This window comes from Ammospiza caudacuta, chromosome 1 (assembly GCF_027887145.1).
Source record: "Ammospiza caudacuta isolate bAmmCau1 chromosome 1, bAmmCau1.pri, whole genome shotgun sequence".
Lineage (NCBI taxonomy): Eukaryota > Metazoa > Chordata > Aves > Passeriformes > Passerellidae > Ammospiza > Ammospiza caudacuta.
The window spans coordinates 115,996,063-116,019,548 of NC_080593.1; the positions used below are offsets into that span (position 1 = coordinate 115,996,063).

At 40.3% G+C, this 23,486-nt stretch overlaps 1 protein-coding gene across 3 annotated transcripts; it reads right to left on the minus strand.

Moving 5' to 3' along the window:
- Positions 1 to 517: 517 nt before the first annotated feature.
- Positions 518 to 22,287, minus strand: LOC131554546 (transmembrane protein 68-like). Of its 3 annotated transcripts, XM_058800029.1 has the most exons (8): positions 22,120 to 22,287; positions 21,794 to 21,989; positions 17,058 to 17,388; positions 14,545 to 14,709; positions 8,993 to 9,186; positions 6,770 to 6,830; positions 4,816 to 4,955; positions 518 to 2,813 (listed from the first exon to the last, which is right to left on the minus strand). In XM_058800029.1, exons 2-8 carry the CDS (start codon positions 21,935 to 21,937, stop codon positions 2,709 to 2,711), a joined length of 1,140 nt encoding a protein of 379 aa, XP_058656012.1. In that variant the 5' UTR covers positions 21,938 to 21,989; positions 22,120 to 22,287; the 3' UTR covers positions 518 to 2,708. The 3 variants fall into 3 exon arrangements, with proteins under 3 accessions (XP_058656012.1, XP_058656020.1, XP_058656028.1); XM_058800037.1 differs by lacking the exons at positions 21,794 to 21,989; positions 22,120 to 22,287 and adding an exon at positions 20,978 to 21,140; XM_058800045.1 differs by lacking the exons at positions 21,794 to 21,989; positions 22,120 to 22,287 and adding an exon at positions 20,664 to 20,888.
- Between the last annotated feature and the right edge of the window lie 1,199 nt (positions 22,288 to 23,486).

Below are 23,486 nucleotides of genomic sequence, written 5' to 3' on the forward strand. Positions count from 1 at the left end.
CAATCAGTGGTTTAGTCTAACCCTGCTAAAACTCCCTTTGAATACTTCTGCTTGATGCACAGTAAACCAAATCAGCTAAAAGGACGCCAGGTCTATAAGCTTACTTGTGAGAGTATCCATCCATGTCTGCCTATTTTTCAGTAAAACTAAGTAGGCATTCACACCCCAAATATATACAAATAAACTTTACTAGTCAGTATTTATAGCCTATTTTCTGTTGCATAACTTTTAACTAAAGTGGTATTGCAGCACTTTTAAAGGCCCTCTGCAGCACAGACTGCAATTATTAAAACTCAGGTCTTATTGTTTATGTGACTTTTTTCCTTTATTTCACTGTTGTCTGAATTATTTTTCCTTTCACTCCTTATGGGGTTTTGTTCCTTCCATCCCTATTCAGTCACTGCAAGGGAAGAAGGGAATCTCAGGGGTATGTAGCTGCTCAAAACCACTCAAGGTTCAGCAGGACCGGCCATATATCCATTCCATTTAGTTCAAACACAACACAAAACTTCAGAAGTCTGTTCCAGTTGTCAATTTTATTCAAAAGGTGTCTTCTATATATTTTTAATATATAGAAATAAATATGAAAGGCCTATACAAATACGAACACTTATAGAATACCAATACTGCCCTTCATTTTTTTATACTGATCTTTCAATACATAAGTGGACAAAACTGCAGCAAATAGCCCACATACTTAATAAAATAAAATTTACAAAATCTCTGGTAACAATGTCTGTCCATGTCTAACAGAACCTTTTAGATTGAGTTCTCTTTTACATACATGCAACCTCAACACAAAATACATTCAGCTTTGAGATGTTCATAACACAGACTGATGTACATTTTCCTCAAGATGGACAGTAAACAAAAGATCATACTTAAGTTATACTTCAATGCAGGAATTTAGCATTATCCTTTTTCATGACATGCTGTCTTAACAGTATTTTTGAAACACAGTCCAATAAATTAAAGGGAATGCAATCTTGCCTTCAAGTAATACCCAGGTCACTTAAACTTCAGAATGGGCATTTGCTTTTACATAACATGATTCTTCCCAAAGCTTTAAAAATTTTAACACCACGTAAAATGTTTTTGGTATAAGATAATGTCATAAAGTAAGCCTTTTGCTTCCTTTGAAACACATTTGATAGACAATTCCCCATTAAGTGATATTTTTCTAACACAGGGCATCACCCACATGCAGTTATGCAATGTCACTAATTTACACATTTAAAAGAGCATAAAGCAAAGTATGTGCTTAAATGGTGAGAGGAATGACTACTATATCAAATACAACTGCTCCTTCAAATGTTGGTTATTTGTTGGGTATCTTTTTGGGAGTGGGTATATTTTGCTTTAAGAAAAGGTCACACCCAACCAACATGGAAAGGCAACCACATCATATAGCAAAACCCTCTTTTTTTCCTGAAGGAATCTGTACTCATCCCAGAACTAAAAATTCCCAGATGTTAATTTATGAACTGTAGATCAAAATTCCTGGAAACTAGAAGAAATAGTTCATGTATTTCCTATACGGACAATAAAACCATAGGCTTTATCTAAGAAAAAAATATAACTTTTTAAGTGCACAAAAGCCCAATCTTGCATCTCTCTCCTGTTGATTCAATTGTTTTCATTTAAGGAAAATATACAGAACTTCCCTCTCGTTCATTACTTATCATATATAAATAACTGTTTGAAGAATATATTTAATAGTTTATTCACATACTAAATCTTAAGGGTATTTGGGAATGTCAATTCTGTTTTTCAAAAAAACTACTGCTCTTACAGTGTCGTAACAATTTTCTCTTTCCATCAAAACAAAGATTTTTGAGCTTAAATTACTAAACAGTATTCTCATTTCTACTTCTTGATGTTTGAATGCTTGGCTCATTGTTTCAACAAAGAATATGGAGATTCACTGAGAAATAAATGGGACAAGTCTCTTCTCAAGGGCAGATATCCAATATGCCTTGGCTTAGAATTGCAGTTGTGTTGTAGGGTTCTCATTCACAGCATCAGAGTGGTTTCTGGTTTCCGTAACAAACCTCCTTGATCACTGTAGTTCTCTAATCAATCTTCACTCCTCTGAACCTTTTCTGAGCTCACCCAGCAAAATTAAACACTTTGCAACACAGGTTTTGCAGGCATTACTAGAGGTTCTGCAGGCCAAAAGTGGTGGACTGTTTCCCAGCAGTGTGAGAGTAACAATTTCAGGACAGTTTTCGTATGTGTTGTATGGCATTAATCTGGCCCACAAAACCTCCTCACATTGATGAGGGTCAAGACAGTAAGACTCCAGGTCTGCAGAGGGTTTGACATTCAGGTTAGAGATCCATAATGGTGAGGATGTGAGACAGTGACAGACCAAAAGGATGACAGACCATACACATAAAGGCTTGCAGTATTATTTGAAAAAAAAAACAAAAACAAACCCGGATCAACAACCCAGACACTTCCAAAGTAGGAATACATTTATCAAAAATTAAAGTTTGTTCCGTTATGAATGATTTGAAGTTTGGGTTCCTGAGCTTGATACTGGACAGGGGAAAGGGCAAGGCCAAGGGACTTCTATCTTAAATTATACAGCAGTATCATTAGGACAGTATTTAAAAACTATTGTTAGAAGTATGAATAATTTACAAATGTGACTTTAAGAATATTATAACTAAATAGTAGTTATAGAAGCTTAAGCTCAGAAGACCTTAATCGTCTTTCTTTTGTGTTTGAAATCGTTCCATTAAAGCCCTAAATATATTTCCTGGTATTTTCTGGTGTTTGTCTATGAGAGCTTGGACTGCTGCTTTTGTCTGTAGGGAAAGAAAAAAGGTTTTGGTCAGAAAACCTCATTTTCATACTGCTCATATAATAGCACAGTTTCTAGCCTCTTTTTTAATCCTTTCAAATATGACAGATATATTGCAAATTCAAAACACTGTTCTTCCATATTTAAGCCCAGAGGATGTGATTGTGACAACATTGTCAAGAAACAGACCAACAAACTAGTATCTCTTCTGCGTGATAGCTGTGTTCACAAGCTGTATTAGTGATACACCAAAGTCAAATGACAACAGAGTAAATTCATGAAGAGACTTAGGGCTATAAAGCATGTTAAACACCTGCATGATGCACTGCAACTCAAACTCCTGCCTATGCCCAGATTTGCATCAATAACACTCTTCCAATGGGCACCACCTTGATTCTACACCTGCTCAGAAGCAGCACTGGAAACACCATTGTGTCTCAGCACATTTGACTCGTACAAAGTAATGCCCTCTGGCCCCAAGGCCCCTGAAGGGTCTGGTCCTGTGACACATGCTCAGGCCCCTTAGCTGCATGTGACAGCAGCCTTCACTTTCACTCAAAAAACAAACAGGCCAAGGAGTCATGGCAGTTACTCTTATTATATAAAAGCTATATAGGGAACATGTAAAAGCAGGGCAACATGCAAAAGGTGGGTGAGAACACACTTCCTATTCTGCCTAGACAAGCACAGGCTAGGGAATTCTGCCAGAAACAGAACAACAGAGATTTGCCTCTGTAAACCAGCGGTCAGCAAGGGCAGATATTAGTAGAATATTGTTTGTTGGTACAAGCTCCCACTGTTTATATGGAGTAAGTGATCAACTGATATGTCCTGGGACAAGGACTTCATACATCTGGTCCTAAGTGATTGTACAGATCTAAAATTTGTATTAGGTTAAAAGTTTGAGCTTTATGTTTTGCTCTATATAATGGGAAAATGCATACGGTGCCATAGCCTGAAACATGAGATACAACTTCAAAATCACTCTAACTAAATAGGATTCTAGGGAATTCACATTCTTGGGGCTTTATTTAGCAGAATCTGAACTCAAATCAGAAAATAGTGACGGTTGGCATAAATGTAAGATGTCAGTGCATGTCTGAAAGTAACTTAAACACATTCTCTGCTGAAAGGTAGTTCTGAAGTCCTGTCAAAGTGACCCCACAAAAGAAACAATCAGTGTTCCATAACCAGGGCCTAACATACTGCAGACAAACATTTTAAGAGTATTTTTGCAGAGATCTAATCATAGGATAAACAGACAAAGAGACAACTGAACTGACACCTGCATGGTCAAGAAAAGTCTCTCTCTCAAATGAAATTTTTAGAATATTTTAAGTGACCATCTGTGGAGTTTTCAAAAATACCTGTTTCAGCCCACTCCATCTCACTGCTCCACCACTTAACTGGTTTATGTCTTTTCACTGTGAAATCTATTAATAAACTGAATAAACATGAGGACCTGAAGATCCTTTCTATAAGGCATGTAAATCTGAATTAAGAGGAACATTTAGAAGTTAAATTTCTGGGCTTGAAGCTGGACAAAATAGAAACAAACTAGACAAAGCAGTGAAATTATATATTTTTTTCTTTTATTGTATGTAATTCCAGCAGTTTGTGAACATAGATTTGCTATGTTTGAAAGGCTTCCTTAGTATCTTTATGAAAACACCAGGAAGCAGAATGCTTCCTCTTGGGTGAAGTGCTTCTCTCTATCAACTGAGAACTGTCTTGTCTGACCAAACTTCTTCAGTCTTTAAAGTAAGTTGTTTCTCAAAGCAAATATAGGGTGCAATTAACTTTATAAGACCTAGAACATCTGCAAGTTGCAATAATAAGAAATACAGTACTTAAGAACAACAGAGTTAGGCAAGTACAAAACCTACCATGATTCCACCAGTTTCTGTAACTGGCTTCTAGACAGAAATCTCTTGACAAGACTATTGCAGTGGTTTTTATCAGAACATTCAGTATTTTAAATTTACATATATAGATATCTCTCTTACCTTTGTAGCTAGCTCCTCAGCAGTCATATTTGGTTCATATGGAATGGGTTCTCCAATAAATGTACGAAGCTTGACAGGAAACCCGCCGTACAGAGGAACTACTGGCAATCTAATACGCTCATATAGCGACCTAAGTATTTCTAATGTGAAAAAAATATGATTGAAAACGGGAGAAGGAAAGGTGGGGAAGGGAGAAGGGGAGTGGGGAAGGATAAAGGAAGGAAAAGTGAAAGAGAAAGAGAGAGAGAAAGACACTGGGATTATTCTCTAAAGTTTTTTGTCCCCACTATGTCTTAACATTGAAACTGACTTGCAAAGTAATCTAGCTCCCAATCCAAACTCTGAAATAATGTGGCATCTCAAGTGCTATCCTACCTTGACTTTCATTTCCTAAAAGCTGCATTAATGCTTATCTCAGACTTATTTCTACTCTAACTTGGTGTGAAATCTTTCCTCCAAAGAGCAGCTGAAACGAGAAGAAGGAAGAGGAGAGAAATTCAATAGCTGCCTCTCTGGAGAGGGAGAGAATCTTACACAATATAGGTTACAGGTTCAGCTCATTTGGCAGGTTAGAATTAGAAACTAGTATTGGAAAACTGCATGTTCGGTCCCATTGAGGTCTACAGGATCGGAAATAGCCTTATCTGCCTAAAAGTCAGTCATGCTAACATACTGAATTGCTCTTTCAGATCACACACTGGTTGCAGTTAAACAACAAAAAGAGAGAAAAACCAGGTATTTCAAACAGTTCTAAGAGGACACATTGTTCTCCACATGTCTGGGTACATCCCAAATGTACCCAGAAGAGATTCTTTGAAAAATAAGAACTAATATTATAATTCTCAATTTCAGACAAGGAACTCCACTAACTGGCATGCTGGCATAAGAAACTCCTTGCTGATCAAGATGTGGAATTTTCTGTACACAACCTATAAAAACAAAGACAAAACTACTGAAACTGGAGTAACACCTCCAGTGACCAAGAAATTACACTCCTCTAACAACTCTGTTGTAGAATGCAAGGAGCACAAATGATTTTGGCTTCAATTTCCTCTGTTTGGGATTCTCCTGAACACAGCAACAATTAATTGCTGTTGATTTTTGTACAACGTGACAAATGTGTGAATTATTCCAGCTTCTGCGTCTGATGCCTTGGCTTTCTCCATGCAATATATTTCTCCTCTTATACAGAGGGGGAGAGAAACAGAACTGTGCTGCCCTGCAGCATTCTGATGAAGGTGACAATGCCATACTTGAGGCAGAACATGTAGTGTGGAGACTTGTTCAGGCCCCTCTGCTAGACAGTAACTAAGAGATATAAAAAAGAGGGAGTTTAACACTAGCAAATGAGCAGAGATGTGGGCATCTAATCATCCCAGAGATGGACCCCTCAGACAAAAGACCCATCTATTCATTTTCTGGCTGCAAGTTCCACAGAGATAAGGAAGAAGAGCTGCCAAATGCAAGGTTTTGTGAGGAACCACAGGTCTAGTGCAGAACAGAAAAGCAACTACAGATTAAATGTAGTTCAAAACATTCAAACTTTGAGTACAGGAAGAGGTATAAGCACAAAGCTTTAGGAAAACAGGAATAATGTGTCAGTTGCCAACCTGTTTGCTTTGCTTCTTAACAGACAGCAGGAAACCTAGGGTTGGCCTAGCAGATATAAGCAGAGAAAAAAGTGCCTTAAATCTTCCTGCCTTTTTCTGGCTCCTTTTTCCTTTCCTCTACTGCTTGTGCAAAAGAACACTTATGTGGAAAGTAACCTAGATGAGCCAATATCACATCTAATGCATACAAATATTAAATCCTAATAACATCTCTGAATTCTACCAGAGAGCAAACATCAAGAAACAAGGCTGTGTTAAATCTCAAGTTTATATGAGGATTATTTCTACAGATAGGCTAAACATACATGGAAAAATAAACTACAGAAAAATAGAAAATATCTTACTTATTCCTCCTAATGTCCTAAAGCCTTCTCGAACATTTTGTGTAAACATAGGAATGATGGGCTAGGAGGGAAAAAAAATAATTAAGAATTTAAGATAGCACTATCTAAAAAATTTCTACCTCACTTAATTAAAAGGCAAATTAATTTCAGAAGCGTTTCTCAGACAAGGATATATGGAGGGTAAAACAGGTACTCTGAAGTCCCTCTGTGACCTTCTGCCATGAGGTTTCAAACTGAAGAATACTACAAGATTCCAGTGAGTCACTGTTTCAGCAAGTCTATTAGAGCAGTCCAGAATTTCAGAACCTATGGAGCTTTCAGGTGTCCCTCCCACCATCTAGCAGTGTTTGCACAGTTGTGACTTAAGAGCTTAAACCTCTAACCTAATTTGTAGTTATGCTCAAAGGGAAGGAATCACAGGATTGGGACACTAAACTTGTCTGATTCCTCTCTGCTATGCTGATGGTATTGCTTCACACTTGATGCGTCATATTCAATACATGTCCATGACTTTTTCTGATGATGAGTACTTGGAATGGTGTTGAATATTTCAAGTTTTTATTGCTGTTTTTAAAATTGCAAACAGCTGTCAAGATTTATAAGAACTGTGAGGGGGTTAGCTATTATATAAAGTTTTTCAATAGCATTTTATAGTATGTCCCCACTACGCACAGCATCATCAGAAATACAGAACTCTTTATGGGATTTTCATGAACTCAAATTCTTTTAAACTTTTTAAAGACAAGTATGGGGATGAGCTAGCACATGTAACTTTCCAGACATGCATCAAGTTTTGGGTTTCTTGAGAGGAAAAAAAGGTCTGTAAATAATTACAGAGAATAAAAGGAAGTGCAGTTGCCTAAACTGAATGCATACAAATGTCTTTATTCTTGAACAATCTTATTTGGAACATCTTGCTTTCGACACAGAGACAGAAATTTTTGTTTATATGATAGAAATTCTGGCAAAAAATCTGTTGAAATAAGACAGCTTCAACACATTGAAGGTCCCAGTTTTAGACAAATTTTTCTGATATTTCAGACAAATTCTTCTTTCCATGAGGAGTTCTGCTTATGATTCAAGGTGACTTAAAAGTTCATCTTTAATCTAAATAAAGATGCTTTTCCCACTTTCAGTCTGTCTCTGACACTCTTTCTATTTTACTGCATCTCTCAGGGATTTTTTTTAGGGGGGAGGAAGCTACATACCTTGTGAGTGCATGAAGGGAACCAACACACATTCAATTAAATAAATGCAACTAGCACAATCACAGCTGAATCTCAAGCATAGCCTTTCACATGCTATTGTAATACATTAGTAAAATCTAAACCTGTTGAAAATACCTGCTTAAACAGTGTTATTTTCCTTGTGAGAAAAGTGATGCACACTTAGTCTTAAAGTATTCTATTTCTGTGTAAAATCCACAGATTGAACTAGTCTGTTTTTGACAGTAGCTAAATATAAAACTCCTGGTGTGAGACTTTCTTTTAAATTAGGTATATGCAGACCTATGGACATATGCACACATCTTCCAAGTACGAATCTAGAACAGGAGGGATTCTGAAATGATTACTAAAATGGTTACAATTCAAATATATCTCACACACTGTCGTGCCTCAGCATTTGGTCCCCTACGAATAACTACCTGCCTGCTGACCAAGCCCAATGCTGTACATTAGAACTGAAGAGTTCACACCAGTGACCAGCCCTGGACATCCCCACTACCATAAAATGCCAATACAGTACACAAAGTGTCAGTGAACCTATACCTGCTGGGTCACACCACGCTTCAGTGACAGAACAAACAGAAACATGGAGTTGGACTCTATGATCCTGATGGTCCCTCCCAACTCAGCACATTCTGTGACTCTGATAGGGTTGTTTCCCAACCATGCTGGTCAGGGAGGGCTAGGCCATCACAATACTAACCAGCTATGTATAAAACATCACATGCTTATAAGGAGAAACCATCTTGTATTTCATCTCTTGTTCTTTTGAACTCTGGATTTCCTAACCACACTATGCTTACCTGACTCATAAGCCTTCCTGTCTATCAAAAGCAACAAAAAGAGTCAGGAAATCTAGCTGTTAGAGCAAGTAGACCATACTCATGACAGTCAGAAATCTAACATCAAATACATGATAACCAAAGCAGCTTTCTCTGGAAGAAAGTACTAATAACTTAGCTTTCTTTGCTTCTCTTCCATTACGTGTCATTCTTACCACTTTTGCATCAATGGCCACCTGAGCAAAGCCCTTCCGATCGCTCCACAAAATATTGTACGTCTCATCGCTGAAGAGAGCTTCCCGAAGTCCTCCTGGGGCAATGGCCAACAGATGGCCCTGCTCCAGAGTCCTGACACAAGCTTCTTTTGGTCCATGTATAACTCCAAATACATCAAGTAGTATTCTGAAACCTGCAGGGGTAAGATAACATTAATTCCAAAAGCATTAATTCATACTACCAGGGAGTACAGATTCCCAGCACAGAACACTATGGCTAAAATTTAATTGTCTAATAAGCTGTGGCCCACAGTCCCCAAGAGGGACTGAAGCATTAAGTCTAACTTACAGATTTTGGTCTGCAAAGTTGAAGATTTAGAGGTTTCAGTGGCTTTTTGCCATAGTAAAGTCAGGTGCTAACCCACAGTCAGGACTAAACTGAAAAAGAACTGTCAAGCACTCTGTGATATCTTTCACATGTCCCGTCAAAGGAGTTGTTTGACTCAAGGGCACTGGCTCCTTGCCCAAGCTCCACTGTTCAAACACAGCACAGTCCTAACAGAGAGCAACAAGAAGCAAACTAGGAAACTTGTGGTTCTGTTTTGCGAACTTCAGCAAAGAACAGTAGTGCATAAGGAGGAGAATGACAAAGAAAATGCATCATTCTCTGCATTATGGATCACTACAGTAATTGACTCTGGTTCAGTCTGTGAGTACCTGGATGGCATTTCATACAGAGAAGCACCTGGTAAGCCTCAACTGGGTACACTCACCTTCTCTTAATATTGTAACTGAAGTCTTTTACCTAATGTTACCTAAACTCCTCATGTCACCTTGAATTTGACATGCCGTTCCGACTGTACCCTTCAAGAAACAGTAGAACATCAAAAATTTGCTACAATCATCAACAGGAACACATCTGATCAATTTAGACAACTAGCCTGTTGTTAAATGACATAGCTACCACAGACCTCTGTTTGCAGGAAATAAGTCCTGTTTGGTTGGTTCAATAGATTTTAAACCTAATACAGTATTTATGAGTAGTGCATACCAAAACGGTAACTTTGGATGACTGGGCAGTAAGGAAACATAATTTCTCTTCCTTGAAATTCCCAATGAAGCAAACAACCTTATAAGCCATAGACAAGGACAAAGAACTGATCTAGTCAAGTTTGCCTCTTGATAACAAATGAACAGCTGTGACTATAAACACACATTTGCTATATACACACACATGCTAAAGGAGAGCCCAAAGAAAGTTAAGTTAAGAAAGTTAAGAAGACAGAGGTTCATCTTCTCTTAGAGCCTGCATAAACTAAGAGCTTGGGAAGAAAAGCATGAAGCAACACATCATTAGTTTATTCTTAACTAAACTCTGATCTCTAGTCTTTTTAACTAGAGTGAGTATAAATCTCCCAACTCATCTCCATACCCAATTGGGATCTGTCCATACACATGGCCACAGAACACAAGCTGCATTACACCTATCTCATATTTTGCAGTGCCTGCCTCACTCACTGCTGATGACACTCAGTCTTCATCCAAAAGCATTTGCATGGAAGAACACCTAGAAATGAAAGTCGTTTCTTTCAGGTGCTTTTTTTGGGGGATTTTTAATAGCTGATTTTTACAATGCTTGACATTCCCAAACTAATTAAAGCTCTCTGGAATGTACCTGGTGGTAAAAAGCTGCCAGTCTCCAAGTCCTTTCTGTCAGTGAGCTCAGGAGACAGACAAAACAGTAATTAAAATGGTTGAGATGAACAGGAAAAGAGACTCCAAGGAAGCAAGGACTGTGACAACACTGTTTCTGCATTGGATACACTGAGGAAGGGGTAAGGGGGAGAGTGCGTGTGACAAAGCAAACACCATGAATTTGTCCAGTTCATTTATCAGTAAAAAAAAGAACAGAATATTGTCAGAATACAGGCAAAAAAAATGTACTAAAGAATAGTCATCCAGGGAGGTTTTAAGTCCTCAGAAAATTTCTCAGCTGTATATCCCCCTTTGATTAGAATCAACTTGATATTCTGAGCACTGCTTCACAGCCTTGCCAGCAGATCACACATTACTATCGATATCTCTGCTTCAGTACCAAAGAAGAACCTGGCTCCCTTAAAGGAGCTGAGAGATGTAATCTGACACAATGGCCCAGAAAGGACAGCCAGTGTACCTGTGTCCAAGGCAAAGGTCACCACAAAGTTAAAAGAAACACTGAGGTAGTATCAGGTAGCACTGCATGAAAGGAACCAAGAATTTGTTTTTCCATTTTAAATGACAAAACAACTCTCTAAATTATCTAAACACAATTTTTCAGCCATGCGGAACATTTTCTTCCAGACACCAAGAAGCTCAAACTTAATTTTATTCCGCAGTTCAACCCAAACTCTGCCCTTTGCCCCAACATACTCTTCTCCTATTTTCCACAAGACTGTATTGGCAGAAATGTTTGAAAACCCTTTGAAGAGCACCCAGTAAAGCACGTAATACTGCTCTCAACTTGTGCACTATGTACACTTTTCTATCTTGGCCCCAGTGACTGTAATATCAGGGCTGTCAGCTACCGGATAGCAAGGATGTCATTGTTTTCCCCTTTTCCTGTAGGATCCCAACAGTGAGGAACCATTTAGACCACTGAATCCAATCTTCCATAGTTGTAGATAATTGACACATATATAGGTGCAGACCATCTAGTCCACAAGACACTTTGCGACACCTTCTGCATGTAACAGACAAGAAGCCAAAGCTCCTTTCCTCTGCAACATTACAGGAGAGGGACTGTCTTAGTTACATAAACTAGCAGGCAACCTTTTAAAGAGGGCTCCTAGATGACTTCAGGAAGCAAAAATGGCCCATACTATAGCAGAGGATGATGGAGAACAACACAAGTGAAATCTCAGTCCTCTCTGAATGCATTGGGAAAAGGCTTTCTCCCAAACTTAGAGAAGTCAATGGTTTTCCAAGCACTACACAGCTAAGAGTCTAAAGGCAACAGAAAGCAGGAATATTTGGTTTGTTTTTTCCCTGGCAAACCTCTAGTTATAAAAGAGGGAAAAAAGAATTTACATGACCATATTTTATATCCTTCTCCTCCAAAATGTAAGAAAAGCATACTTAATACTGGCACGATTTTGACACATGCATGTGTGTCTAAACAGACTCCCCAAATGCACCATCACCCTGTCCCATTTCCCCTGCACTGAGCATAATTAACTTTTGGTTAAAACATCTTCTGAAAAGGCATCCAATTTAATCTGAACGCTTAATCAAGATCAGACAGCCTCAGTATTAGGATAAAATTATGCAGTCTTTCTGGTTTGATTCACAAAGGAAGCAGCATCTACCTAAGCTGTCAGTCATAGATTACTGTGCTTATTTTGAAACAATCCACAACACTTTGTGGGGTCTTTGGACTTGTCTCCTTGAACAGCCTTAATTCCTTCACAGAACCAGAGAATTATGTAGATAAGAAGGAAGCTGTGGAGGTCATCTAGTCCAGCCTCCCACTCAAAGCGGGTTCTACTAGATCAGGCTATTCACAGCCTCACCCAGCAGAGTTTTGAAAGTCTGCAAGGATGGAGATTCCCCAAATTGCCTAAGCAATCTCTTCAGGTGTCTGATCACTCTCGTGGTAAAATACCTTTCCACATGTCTAATCAAAATTTCTTGTGTTGCAACATGTCTCTGTTACTTCTCAATCTATCACTGTGCACCTGTAAGAAGAGTCTGACTACCTCTTCTCCCCACCCTCCGACTAAGTCACTGAAGACAGCAACAGCATCTTTCCACACCCTTATCTGGTAAACACCAAACAAATCCAGTTCTCTCAACCTCTTTTGGTACACTTTGTGTGCTCCAGACCCCTAAAATCCACTGAACATGCTCCAGTGTGTCATTGTACTCTCTACGAGGGAGTCCCAAACTGAACACCACGTCATGGGATGTGCTTGCACAGGTGCCATGCCAAGGGAAAAAAATTTCTTCACCCAAACCGGTGGCTATATTCATGCTGCAAAATGTTCACCATGCAGTTCATCTTTTTTGCTGTAAGGGCACACTGCCAACTCACATTCAGCTTGTTGTCCACTAGAATCTTAAGTCCTTTCCTGCAAAGTCTCCTTTTATCCAGAGTACTGTTGCACAGAATTGCTCATCCCAGCTGCACAGCTCTACATTTGCTTTTGTTGAACTTCATAATATTTCTGCCACTTGAATTCTATGAAGTCACTCTGAGAAGAAGTGATGCCCAGTATATCAGCAGGTCCCCCAGTTTGGTATCATCAGTGAATTTCCTGTGCGTGCTCCAGGCCCTCATCCAGGGGTACTATAAAAACACTACACAGCAGTGGTCTCAGTATCAATCCCTGAGGAATGCCTGTAGCTGTTGGCTAGATGTTGTACCACTACAACCAGTTCTTCAAGATCAGCCATTCAGCAAGGTGTTTCTGCAATGCTACTGAATATTTGGGGGACTCATAAGTATACTCCCACTTAGAGCCTGATTTTAAAGCAGAAAAGTAGCAAAATATAATGCCGCATTTGATAAACATCTGTGCCTATAAAGATACAATACAGAGCCAAATCTGCATCATGAAGTAGGTTATATTAGTCACCTGTATGCAAAAGATTTGATGGCCACTGATAAATGAATCTGTTGGCAAAAGCAGTTGTAGAGGCAAAGCAATACTGTAATCAGTATGAAAAAGCTCTTTTCAGGAACTAAGGCTGAAATAAATCTATACCAACAAAAAGACAATTTTCTTATATGAGTTGGTTCTATTAAAACCACCAGTACACTACAGGATTCTCCTTGTAACATTTGTGAATTGACAGGCCTTTAATCACAAATCAAACTTGGGAAAGAAAGTGGGTACTACTGCATTCCATATAGACAAAAAAGCCCCCTCACATAATTAATTTCACCAATTATCAGTGCATTTCAACAGGCTATCCAGCCAAAATCTTGCCCTAAACATATTTTTCATTTTCTATCTGCTTCTCCTCATGTTTCACACAAACATGTTGAACACCTCTCTAGCTTTCCTCCAAAACATATTCTACTTGAAACAGTCTTCCTGGGCACAGGTTCCACTGCCTGCCATCCTCAACTGGAAAAGAGTTGGGTGGAATAAGAAAATACACTATCTCTTCAGACTAGTATTTTTAACTTATTATGGGCATTTGTTCCAAAAAGTTTAATTCTTAATCAATTCACACCACTCATTCCGCCTATATTAATGAAAAAGAAACATTTTATTGAAATCTTTGCTAATGATTAATACAGAGAACACTGCTTTTCCTACAATCTCCTTTTCTTTGTTTCTAAACACCCTAGAGTCATTGGAAAGTGTTGCCCAGACAGGACTATGTCCCATCCTTGCATGGGCCAGTCTCGTTTCTTCTTTGTAAAGATGCTCTGTTCCAAAACTTTCACTAAATTTGTCTGAATGTCTGTTCTAAAAGCTGTGCTCCTGCAACACAATTTTTATTAATTACACAATTAAAAAATTCAAATAATTCCAAAACTGCTTGTTTATAATGAAGTGTGTTACCTGGTACTCTAAAGACAAAATGATCAGCTACTACGCTGCAGCGCCTCTTGTTCATTATATGAAGTCTTGCTGTGAAATAGATATAGTCCACAGGAGTAGCTCCATGATAAAACACAACAAGTCCTGGTCCTTGAGGAATATTTTCGACCCCATGAAGCTCATAACCTGTTAGGAGTTAAAAATGTAGCAGGTGTTAAACTTTTATACAATTTTATCACAAAGAAACTAACTTTGCAGCAAGCTGGCAAACTAAAACCAGCATGGATTGAGAAGTGATAAGAGCAAAGTAACCAATAATAAATCAAGAAATAACTTGCAGTATCTACAGGAAATACAAGTTGCTTCAGAGAAAATACAAGTTTCATTTAAGGCACCACACTTAAGGAAAGAGAAAAAAACCCCAAAAACCCAGCACTAAAACAAAACACCCAGTCACACTATTTCAAACTGTATAATTTATCCTAATTTTTTCTGTTCACTGTTTTCAAGGCTGCAAAGTCCTCTGAATCAATCATTCAAAAGAAATCAAAATACAGACTGGAGTGGTGAAAAACTATTTCAAGGTGTTATTAACCTTTCAAAGTTTATTGCCGTCAGTGACTGTTTTAGAAGATTTGACATGATATCACACATTTTCATGTCTCCTTTTACTCCAGGATATGAAGCTTATCTTTGCTTCTTCTCTCCAAGTTATACCTGTTCCAGCTTTCCATCACTATATAATAAAAGCTATTTGGGACTACATAGGTCTAGCTGAAAAATACGTAAACCACATAAGCTTCTTCCTGACCTCACATTTCTATTCAAGTCACAGGGCAGAATATATTTAATTAACACAAAATGCATCAGTTTAGAACATACTCAGTTAACACCCAGTAGCACTGTTACAGTATCTTTTTTACAATAAAATAAAACAAGCAAAAAGAAAACACCCCAAAAAAAACACCCTCAACCAAATTCTGTCACATCATCTAAAGTTAATCAGGTCTGCAATTCCTATTCCATTAATTTAATTCTGTAGGTACTCTTGGCTCTTCTCTATTTTACTGTGGAGCTGCAACACATTGCAAGTGTATCATCTGTCCCATCCCAAGGTATCCTTACTGTACTCCACGCCAGCCAACTAACACACATGGAATTGGCACAATACATGTAAAGTTACAGGTATCAACCAGCACATTTGGGGCTTTTTAGTTGTAGGGTTGTTGTTTTTTTCTCCTCTTTTTTTTTTATTATGCAGTTAGATTTCAGGATGGAAAGTTCTTCTTATGATATCCTGATGAATCAATGAGGGAAAAAATAACTGGAAAACATTTCATTCTTTAGCAAGACAAGCATATAGATAAGAGGGAAGCAGCTGGCAGGGCAGAAAAAAGTCACAGCTCTCAATGAGGGACCGGATAAGAATCTTCTTGCACAAATAAAATGTCAGACCTTATGAAAAGAAAAAGTTACTAAGGATTAAAAGAGCCAAGGTTTAAAAAAATAATTTTCTTGTGAAAAAAAAGTAAATAGCTTTTTATTGTGAAGTGAGCATTTTAAGCTCTTTGATGTAGCTGTTGATTTTGATGTAGTGTACTTTCTTAGATTTGAAAGTTACATCTTAGTCTTACAAAGCCTGTCTGATACAGCTGCTGCACCATCTGGTTATCAATGCCTTGAAAACCCACTTCTCTTTGACTAGAGAACAAATAGAGATGATTTTCAAGAAGGATTTATTCTTTATGTAAATTGTTCTTAAGTATCTCCTTCTCCTTTAGCTGCATCTAGACTGAATGACTCTGAAAGGGACTTGTGATTTCCTTACAGAGAAAAGCCAAATCATTTATTAAGTCTGTCTTCATAAAGAAATAAAGCAGAAGGACAAAGAACAAGGCCCTTAGTTTTGACATTCTAGTAGTGAAAGCAGTAGTCCAAAATACAAAGATAAAGAAAAAAGTAGGGTTCTGTAACAGTGTCAGGCTCTGAAGTTAATTTCAAGAAGGAACTAAGTGCTCCTTTTAGCCATCATTTGGCATTTCATGTAAGACTGGTTAAGTGCAATTAAACTATGCTAACATGTGCTGGCTGACATACTAGCTATCAGGGAACTGGCATTAAACTTCCAGTCTTCACATATTAACCCTGAAATGATACAGTTAATTGATCTAGTTTTTAACACAACACACATTTCAGGTCTTCTTCAAATGAGGAAATCCAGGAATTGTTATAAAAAGCATAAAATGGAAAAAAAAAGGCACTTTAAAAAATTGTGCATATATTCAACCAGAACAGAGATGTCACTTTATAGCAGCAAAGGAATAAATGCATGAGACAAAAAACCTACATTCAAAAAAGTCTCAATGTCTTTTTTTTTTCCTGTCTCAAGCACCACTGACAGTCATTCATAAAACAGAAAAAACCCTGAATTGGCATGCACCAGCAGCAACAATCAGGCATATCTTGATAATCTTGAAAACTAAACAAAGAATAAGAGCTTCAGAAGTTTTAATGAAAGGTCAGATCTCACTTACCATGCCATATTCTTCCATGTCCATCCCATATGGTTGCCAACATTTCTCTTGCACCTATCCAAACATCATGGGAATAAGCTTCCTTTATTTCATTCTTCCTTTTATAAATATGAAGCCAGAGAATGGAAACATAGAAGAGAATGATAATAACTCCTGGAAGTACAAAGACTACTACAAGTGGAAACAGCACCCATAAAATGTAAAATGCATAACTCAGATAATCTCCAATATCCTCCACACCAGTCCATTCTTCCAGAATGTAAGTCAGGCAAGTTAAGTAGGACATCGATGTCAGTCCTGCAGTACAGGATTCATTTCCACCTGTCATCTCCTGTTTAAAATAAAATTTTAAAAAATTATATTAATAAATCTTTCAAAAAGATAGATCTGTCTACACTGTTTAATCATATAATAAACCTCTCTTACGCATTTTATTCATATACCATTTACCCCACATCCCAGCAGCACCTATTAGAAACATAAGAGTTTACACAGCAAAACTTTTACTTGACATTTACAGTCCTTTTCTTTTGGGTACTGGAAATGCTGACAATTCTAATGGAGAAAGATGATGCCACTGCTTAATTTCAGGCTAGGATTTTATCTCACTGAAAACTGTTCAACTTGCACAGACCCAGAACATTTATACTCTTACCAATACCAATTATTACTGAATTTTTGAACTTCAGATAGCTGTATTGATTAGTCTAATTTATTGTTACAACAAAATAAAACCTTCTCTCAAGCACTAACTACAACAGGAAACAGCACAATCTCAAATCCAGTGCTTTAAAGAAAACCTACTGAACACTTCCACTCATTATAAGCCTAGAACATCTCAGGAAGAAGATTCTCTCAAATAAGAAAGTCTCAGCCCTGGAGAGACCTTAACTTGTACAAGGAAATTTACTGATAGTGACAGGTCAAGACCCAGAACACAACACTGAGAGGCAGCAGAAAGGACAAGGGAAAAAAGTTCACAAAAAGTCCTCTTTAGAATTTTAACTGCTCTGGTTTTACTGTGGTTATTCATAAGAATCTCTCCAGTCCAGTACCAGCTCCTAAAAAGTTACCAGCCCACAGAAGTCAAGCCTGCAATTTCAGGCTTACTGTAACTCTGGAGCCACATTTTTTTTTTCTTAGCTTTGTACAATTTAGGAGACAACTTGCTATTCACTTCACCTTATTAACACAGGACAGCCTGAATGCTTGGCTATGTTAACTAGAATACTTGAACAGCAAACCTCTGGGTACAAAAATTATTCTAGGCTAGAAAAAAACTGGTTGATCAATATTCCAACTTCTGCTAGTCAGGACCAAGAAGAAAAAATGTTGCAACTGCAAAAGAGGCTTGTAGAGAGAAATGGAAGAACAGCATTTCTAAGAATGAACTTAATCTAAGCTTGCAGCTGCTGTGTTTTGTTTATTAGAGTGTGACTTACAGCAGGTATGACTGCAAAGCTCCTATGCCTAGACAGACACGTATGTCTAGCACTCTTTTGCTCTGGTTTTGCAAGAAACAAGAGACTGAAATACAGAAGATAATATTGTTTTCAGAACACCAGTGACAACAAAAATTACAAAGCAGATCAATTTTACTCCACCTTTGCTAAGGAACATTGAAACACATACTAGAGTAGAACTCATTTCACTTATTTTCCTACCTCAATTTTCTCTCACATTCTGATAGAGCAAGGATGTCCCTCTCCCTTTGGTTTTGGAAATCAGCCTCTACCCACATTACTCAAGGTACCTAGCTCCTATTAATGAGAAGAAAGCTAATCTTTGCTCCCACAATCCATAGCTGTTCCAAACTAATTCAGGCTTACGACATTTTGCTCCTCAGCGTGTTCTTGAAGTACAGTGTGATGGGCAGCTGATTTATCTCCAGCCAGTACAAGCACACAGCAGCACTGACACGTCCTTCACTGAACTCATGCACCCCTGTCTTTGGGGTGTGAACTAGGGGGAAAGGATGGGAGAGAAAGTGTGTGGGAGAGCAAGAGAAAGCTCTTTTTCATTCCAGTTGCCAGAGCCGAACTACAGAACCTGTCAGGCAGCAAACACCCACAGCAAGTGAAAGAAACACAACTTGTGCGACCAAGCAAGATTTCGGAGTAGCATTCAACACCACAATATTAATCAGATTGCTATGTCTGGACTTCTCCAATGGCTCCACCTACCACCTAGAGAACAATATGGAGTATGGATTATGGCACAGAAGTATTTTTTCAAAACTGAGAGGTGATTATGTAGCTTAAAAGAAGACTTATAGCTATACTCTCTCACTTATTATATATTTTTAATTGTTTATGGCTTTACCCAAACCCCAAATCCTCCATCAAGTAAATTTAAAGTCCTGTTCACACATGTCAGTCTTGCAAAATATTACATGTCCTTTTGCCTGTAATGCTCAATGCAATACCTCCAATGCAATCACCACAGTTTTTAAAGTTTACTTGCATATCTGTGTGCTAACTTGCAATAGAAAATAAGATCTCACATCTTCTGTGCTACCAGCCACAGAGGTAAGAGCTAATGCACTGCCTTCCCTCAGGAACAGTCATCAAATCTACCCTGAACAAGGCTGCTTCCTCATCTTGAGGAGCATCACAGGATAAGTTATACTGAAATTTATACTGTCCAACCTCTTCCTAACTAGCCAGATAGATCAGGTTGTCCAGTGACATATCCAGTCCAGTAGTATTCTGGACTGGATCTCCATGGATGGAGATCCCACAGCTTCTTCAGGCCCCTAATCCAGTGCTTGAATACCTTCATGGTGCAAATGTTTTTCTTTGCTAGAGCTCCCCTTACCACACCTTGTATGTGTTGCCTCCTGTCCCTTTGCTGTGAAAATTCTACTTTCCACATCCATTAAGAGCAGCAGTAAGGTCATCACAATGTGGGTGCTATGGCAGTGAAGAAGGGAAGGCAGATTATGATCCAAAAACCCCAGAAGTTCCACATTGAACACAGGTTCAACATAGTTCTTATATGCCACTAACAGATAACAACACTTCTCTGTTCCAACTTGCTGTTGAGCAGTTCAAAATACACGTTTTTAAGTTCTAACTTGCTAATGTAGCAGCTTACCTTTTTCACTAGTTCACAAAGACACAATTTCTCGTTTGACTAATTACAGTGCACACCAACTCATGCTTACACTTCAAGCTTTATGATGTGGAAACAAGGCTAACACACAATTCCCGTCACTGACTTCTGCACATGACCCAGAAAAGTCCTTAACTAAACTACAACGGAGGCCCTCGGCTGCAGGGGGCAGATGCTGGGATAAGTGAGACCCTACAGATCAGGACAGAAGGAGCGACTACGGCCAGCAGCCTGCTCTGCCGTAAACGACACACAGCACCATTTCTGCATATGCAATGTGCAAGCGAAACCTCTGGAGGACATCCCAGTGTTTCCAAGCTAGAAAGGCACTGAGAAGCAGCAGCTACGACACGTCCCTGCCAGCAGAAACAAACACACGGCAAAGGAGGGCGTTTCTACCAGAATTAGCACTGCCACCACAAGCACACAAAAAAAAAAACCTTAAAACAAACGAAAAGTAGCAGAAGACCCTGATAATCCTGCTAAAGTCACCTGCGACAGGAGAGAGCCTAGAGGATGGTTTAGCCCTTGTTTTGGCCCAAGGACAGGGCGGGCTCTGGTGCCGGCGGGCGGGCGGCCGGGGGAGGTCGGGGCTCGCTCTCCCGACCAGAGGGACTCAGCCCCGGCCCGGCTGTCGCCGCCAAGCGCCCCCGGCTCCCACCGCGCTCCGCCCGCAGCCCTGTGGCTAAAGCAAGGCCCCGAGCTCGGCGGTGACACAGGCCACCACGGCGAGCCACCTCCCGCCCGGGCATCCGCGGGCCGGGCCCGGGCCGGGCCCCTCCACCCGCCCGGCAGCGCCCGCTCACCTTGCCCTGGCGGCGGCGGGACCGGCTCCGGCCCCGCGTCCCTGCCGGGGCCCGCTTTTACTCTCCGCCCGCCGCCCCCGCGGAGGCCGGGTGCCCGCGGGGCGGCCGGGCCGGGGCGGCTCCCGGCGGGGGGCGGGGGCGGCCGGGCGCCCTGCGGAGCGGGGGCGGCGGCGGCGGGGGCGCGCAGGGCAGCGGGAACTCCGCGCCGCCGGGGGCGCGGCAGCCGCCCGGACCCGCGTCCGGCACGCACCGCCCGCCGCTTCCGCCGCGGCGGCACGGGGCGGGCGCCGCCAGGGGGCGCGCGGGGCCCGCGAGCGGGAGGGGCGGGGCGGCGCGGGCGGAGGGCGCCCCCTGGCGGCGCGGGGGGGAGCCCGGAACCACGGAATTCCAGGGGGGATTGGGCTGGGAGAGGCCGCCGAGGTCATCGGGACCAACCGATGGCCGAACTCCACCTTGACAGCTGGCCCGCAGCACTGAGCGCCACGTCCAGCCTTTCCTTAAACACCGCCAGGGACTCCACCGCCCCCTGGGCAGCCCATTCCGATGCCCAATCTGTGAAGAACTCCCTCCTCATGTCCCACCCAAACCTCCTCTGGTGCAGCTTGGGCCTGTGTCCTCTCACGCTGTCCCTGGTTGCCTGGGGAAAGAGGCTGAACCCCAGCCGGCCACAACCTCCTTTCAGGGAGTTGTGGAGAGTGATAAAATCATCCCTGAGTCTCCATTTCTCCAGATTAAACAGCCCCCAGCAGCAGGCACCCACTGCTCACCCTCCTGCCTTGAGCACCACATCCCTCCCAGCCACCCCTTCCCTGGTACCTGCCAGGTGGGTGCAATCCTCCGCCTCCAACCCCACTGGTGTTCCCACAGCAGCAGCAGCAGCAGCAGCATCCATGCCTGGCACCCACTGTAGCCACTGCAGTACCTCAGTGTTCCAGGCACGTTCTGGTTCAGACACGGCATTCACAGTGCTGTTAAGGCATTCCTGGCTGCCCAACAGCTGTGGATGTAATCCCTGGATTTAGGTATAAAAATTAAAAAAAAAATAATGGATTTACAGATAAAAATCAGTCAAAAAAGTAACTAGTGTTCCAGCTGCACTGGGTGCAGCTCCAAACACACGGGTATTGATGCAGATACCCTACCTGCTGGGATGCCATGGAACACTGCCATGGCTGCGCCCTCAGCCTTCGGTGGGATGAACTTGGCCAGCTCTTCCAGATCCCCTCCTGCTGTGCTTTTCTGACCAACTCTTCTACAGGTACATCATCTGCCTGCTGGACATCTGCAGCTGCTCAGTTGAGCAGTTGCACTCATTTTACCGTGTAACTGTGTGCATTGTCATCCAATGAATAATTGTGCAGTTGTACACACTCTTTACTGTGTAACTTCTTCCAATGCCATCCCATTAATGAATCGGTCACAGCCCCAAGCCCACCAGAGCTCAAGAGGAATTCTGACAGGCGCATGGGGTGAGGTGACTCTTGGGGCTGTCCTATGCAGGGCCAGGAGCTAGAGCTCGAGACTCCTTCTGGCTCCCTTCCAATTCCAGGTATTCTATGATTCTATGATTTTATTAATTTACTCTGTTTTCAATATCATCTTCGTCCCCAATGCAAAATCTTATACATAAAAAACTACAAAACCAGAATTTCTCTGCATTATTTACTGTGCAAACTATACCTAATAAAAGTCATAAATGCTGTTTTCGTTTTGAGGCAGCACAGGTCATTTTCTGGTTTTCATTTCTTTTTTTGTTGTATGATGGAGAGGCTAAAAAATAAGTGTACCAAGGGAGTGATTTGATCTGCAAGTACATTTCTATTTGTATGACAAGAACTCTAATTTCTATAACACCATTTTTCAGTTCTAGTTTCTATAATACTGCTCTAAAAAGAATAAAAATTTAGAGTGAGCCACTAAAATAATATAACTGCTTATTATTAGAGCAGTACTACATGGTTTCTGGAAAAATTGCTTACAATTTTTTATTAGAAAAATATATAATTCAAAATCCCTCCTGTTCCTCAGTAATAATTTTGTCTATCCTCATCTTGAGACCCCAGAAAATACTCTTAGATGACTATGACAGAAGACAACAAATAAAAATTATTTTTTTTACACAGAGAAGCTGCAAATAACACAGTGGTGCTGCTAAAAGATGTAATAGCCTGGGATAAACTTAAACCTTGTTAGAAGATATTAACAGCTGCTGAAATAGAGGAGATAGAGACAGAAATATCTGCTTTTGAAAATAATCAGCACTCTAATTACATATCTCCTACCCAAGGTTAGTGCCCCATTGTGAGTTGGAGCACAGCTCCTCGTATCATGTATCAGAGAGCATGGCATTTGAAAGGCTGTGCAAATTCTGATTACTGAATTGGTTAATTGGTCACAGAATCAGGATTGTTAAGTTGGAAAGGAAGTTTAAGACCATTGAGTCCAATCAATAACCTATCTCTGCCAAGCCCGCCATTAAACCATATCCACAAATGCCACATCTACACGT

What these genes read in the sequence shown, in the direction of transcription:
- LOC131554546 (XM_058800029.1), bottom strand. Translation starts at nt 21,937, where the DNA reads ATGCCGTGTCTGAACCAGAACGTGCCTGGAACACTGAGGTACTGCAGT. An exon ending in TTTTGTCTTTAGAGTACCAG is followed by an intron (nt 9,187 to 14,544) that starts GTAACACACTTC and finishes TTACCCCTGCAG; the next exon opens with GTTTCAGAATACTACTTGAT. An exon ending in TAGGACATTAGGAGGAATAA is followed by an intron (nt 4,956 to 6,769) that starts GTAAGATATTTT and finishes TTTTCACATTAG; the next exon opens with AAATACTTAGGTCGCTATAT.